This window comes from Cynoglossus semilaevis, chromosome 20 (assembly GCF_000523025.1).
Source record: "Cynoglossus semilaevis isolate Cse_v1.0 chromosome 20, Cse_v1.0, whole genome shotgun sequence".
In the NCBI taxonomy this organism is placed as follows: Eukaryota; Metazoa; Chordata; class Actinopteri; order Pleuronectiformes; family Cynoglossidae; genus Cynoglossus; species Cynoglossus semilaevis.
The window spans coordinates 14,681,800-14,683,632 of record NC_024326.1 but is presented as its reverse complement, the minus strand read 5'-3'; the positions used below and the strand labels follow the sequence as shown (position 1 = coordinate 14,683,632).

The 1,833-nt window shown below is 45.9% G+C and overlaps 1 protein-coding gene across 1 annotated transcript in view; it reads left to right on the top strand.

Moving 5' to 3' along the window:
- The window catches only part of LOC103396794 (contactin-associated protein-like 4), a 61,767-nt gene that overhangs the window by 33,379 nt on the left and 26,555 nt on the right, over positions 1–1,833 (top strand). The window contains 1 exon segment of the mRNA XM_008335018.3: positions 3–159. Coding sequence (XP_008333240.1) covers positions 3–159 — 157 coding nt within the window.

Sequence of the window (1,833 nt, the reverse complement as noted above, 5' to 3'; positions counted from 1 at the left end):
AGACGACGGTCAGGGCTGCAGAAACCCCTTTCATGTCTTCCAGGGCTGCATGCGTCTGTTCTCTGTGGAGCAGCGGGAGGTGGATCTGATCAAAGTGCAGCAGAAACTGACGGGAAACTACAGCAACGTCCACATCGACATGTGTGGAATCATCGACAGGTCAGAGAGACTTCCTGTTCACCGTGTGTTTGTGCTGATCTCTGTCACCATCAGCTCCTGGTCGTTGACCAATAGGAACAGGGTTTGATAGAAGCCTGTTCCAACGTCACCCTCAGCACGATACAGAACACTAGAGCTGTGATACGATACATATCAGGATGTATGATCCCAGTCTGAGACTCTGCTGCTGTTCCATCATCAACACCAGGTTATTAACACTGGAACAGAGGGAACCATGAATCCATAGGAATAATGTTAATTGTTAATTAAAGAAAATCCATACAGTGAGAAAATCGATACTGAACTACTGAACTGAAACCAAATATTGCAGTATTTCAGTCTACAGTTTTGATATTTTCATACAACCCTACAATACATACATCCTATAGTTTCATACTTCAGTCGACTAGTACCAGGTGTACTTCATACAGTACCTCATACAGTACTTCATACAGTACTTCATACAGTACTTCATACAGTACTTCATACAGTACCACTGGGGTCAGAATTCAGTTTGGACTGAGTGAAATGAAATCCTTTTTTCTGTCGTTGTCGTTGTTTAAACAAACTCCGTCCGACGTCGTCGATGGAGGAGATGATGTTCAGTGATGCAGAGAAGAAATGACATGAAATCACTGGGAACCCAGGCCTGTAAACACAAGGAGCAGCTTGATTCAATATAAAGCAATATAAATTCACAATTAGCTTTTATATGCACCCGGCGTGTGTGTGTGTGTGTGGGGGTAAATAAAACCTTTGAGCGAGCGGCTGAAGTTAAATCAAACGCTGCGAGGACAATTTCAGGCCTCGTGTTTAGTTCAGTGGCTGAAATTCCTGGATTGTACAGTGATGAATGGAAGTTCAAATCAGCAAAGACAACGCGTCGTCACGACGACATCATCGGCCGCGGAACATGAGAGCGCACGTTCGATCATTTTCTGTCCGGTGTCAGGCCAAATAACGTTGCGGTTAATGAGATGATGACAGCGATTATGTCCCCGCCTGCTGGACGCCGCGGGTCCTCCATCACAGTCATGACCCTCGTAAGGTCACGTTAATAGACGTCCGTGTTTAAAATCAGTGTTTTTTCTGCCGATGACCTTTTTAATGCCTTCTGCAGACGAGGACAGAATCCAGGAATGTTCCTTCTGATACTCTGACCGTGGTTTGTTCGTTTTTGTTCAAACAAAGCTGTTGTTGGAAGAAGAAAAATCGAATTCAAAATGGACCAAAGTAACAGAAGACAATCACATCACTGAAGGCAGCGTCACACTGCCGCCAGCCAACCACAAGAGGGCGTGACTGTGGGTGTTGTACAGTTCAGGATCTTGTTGTACTCCGACCAGTACTTGAAGTTTTTCTGTTTGTTCAAAGACGTGACTGGATTGGATCAATTCCAACGAGGCTCTCAGTCCGTCTGACACTGCTCTCGTTTTTTTCCCATCAATGTTCTGCCTTCGTAAAAAAAAAAAGACCAAAATCAGTTTTCCAGTAAAGATGAAGGGGTGAGGGAGGGGTGGGGGGGGGGGCGACCAGCCAGTGCTCTCAGTGAGATTGTGCTGATTGAATTCCAGACCCTCGGGATCCATTGTACGGTAAAGTCAGGTGGAAAATGGAGTCGGCATCAGCGCGTGGGCATCGGCGGCGGTGGCGTGTTGGTGTGTTGGTGTTTGA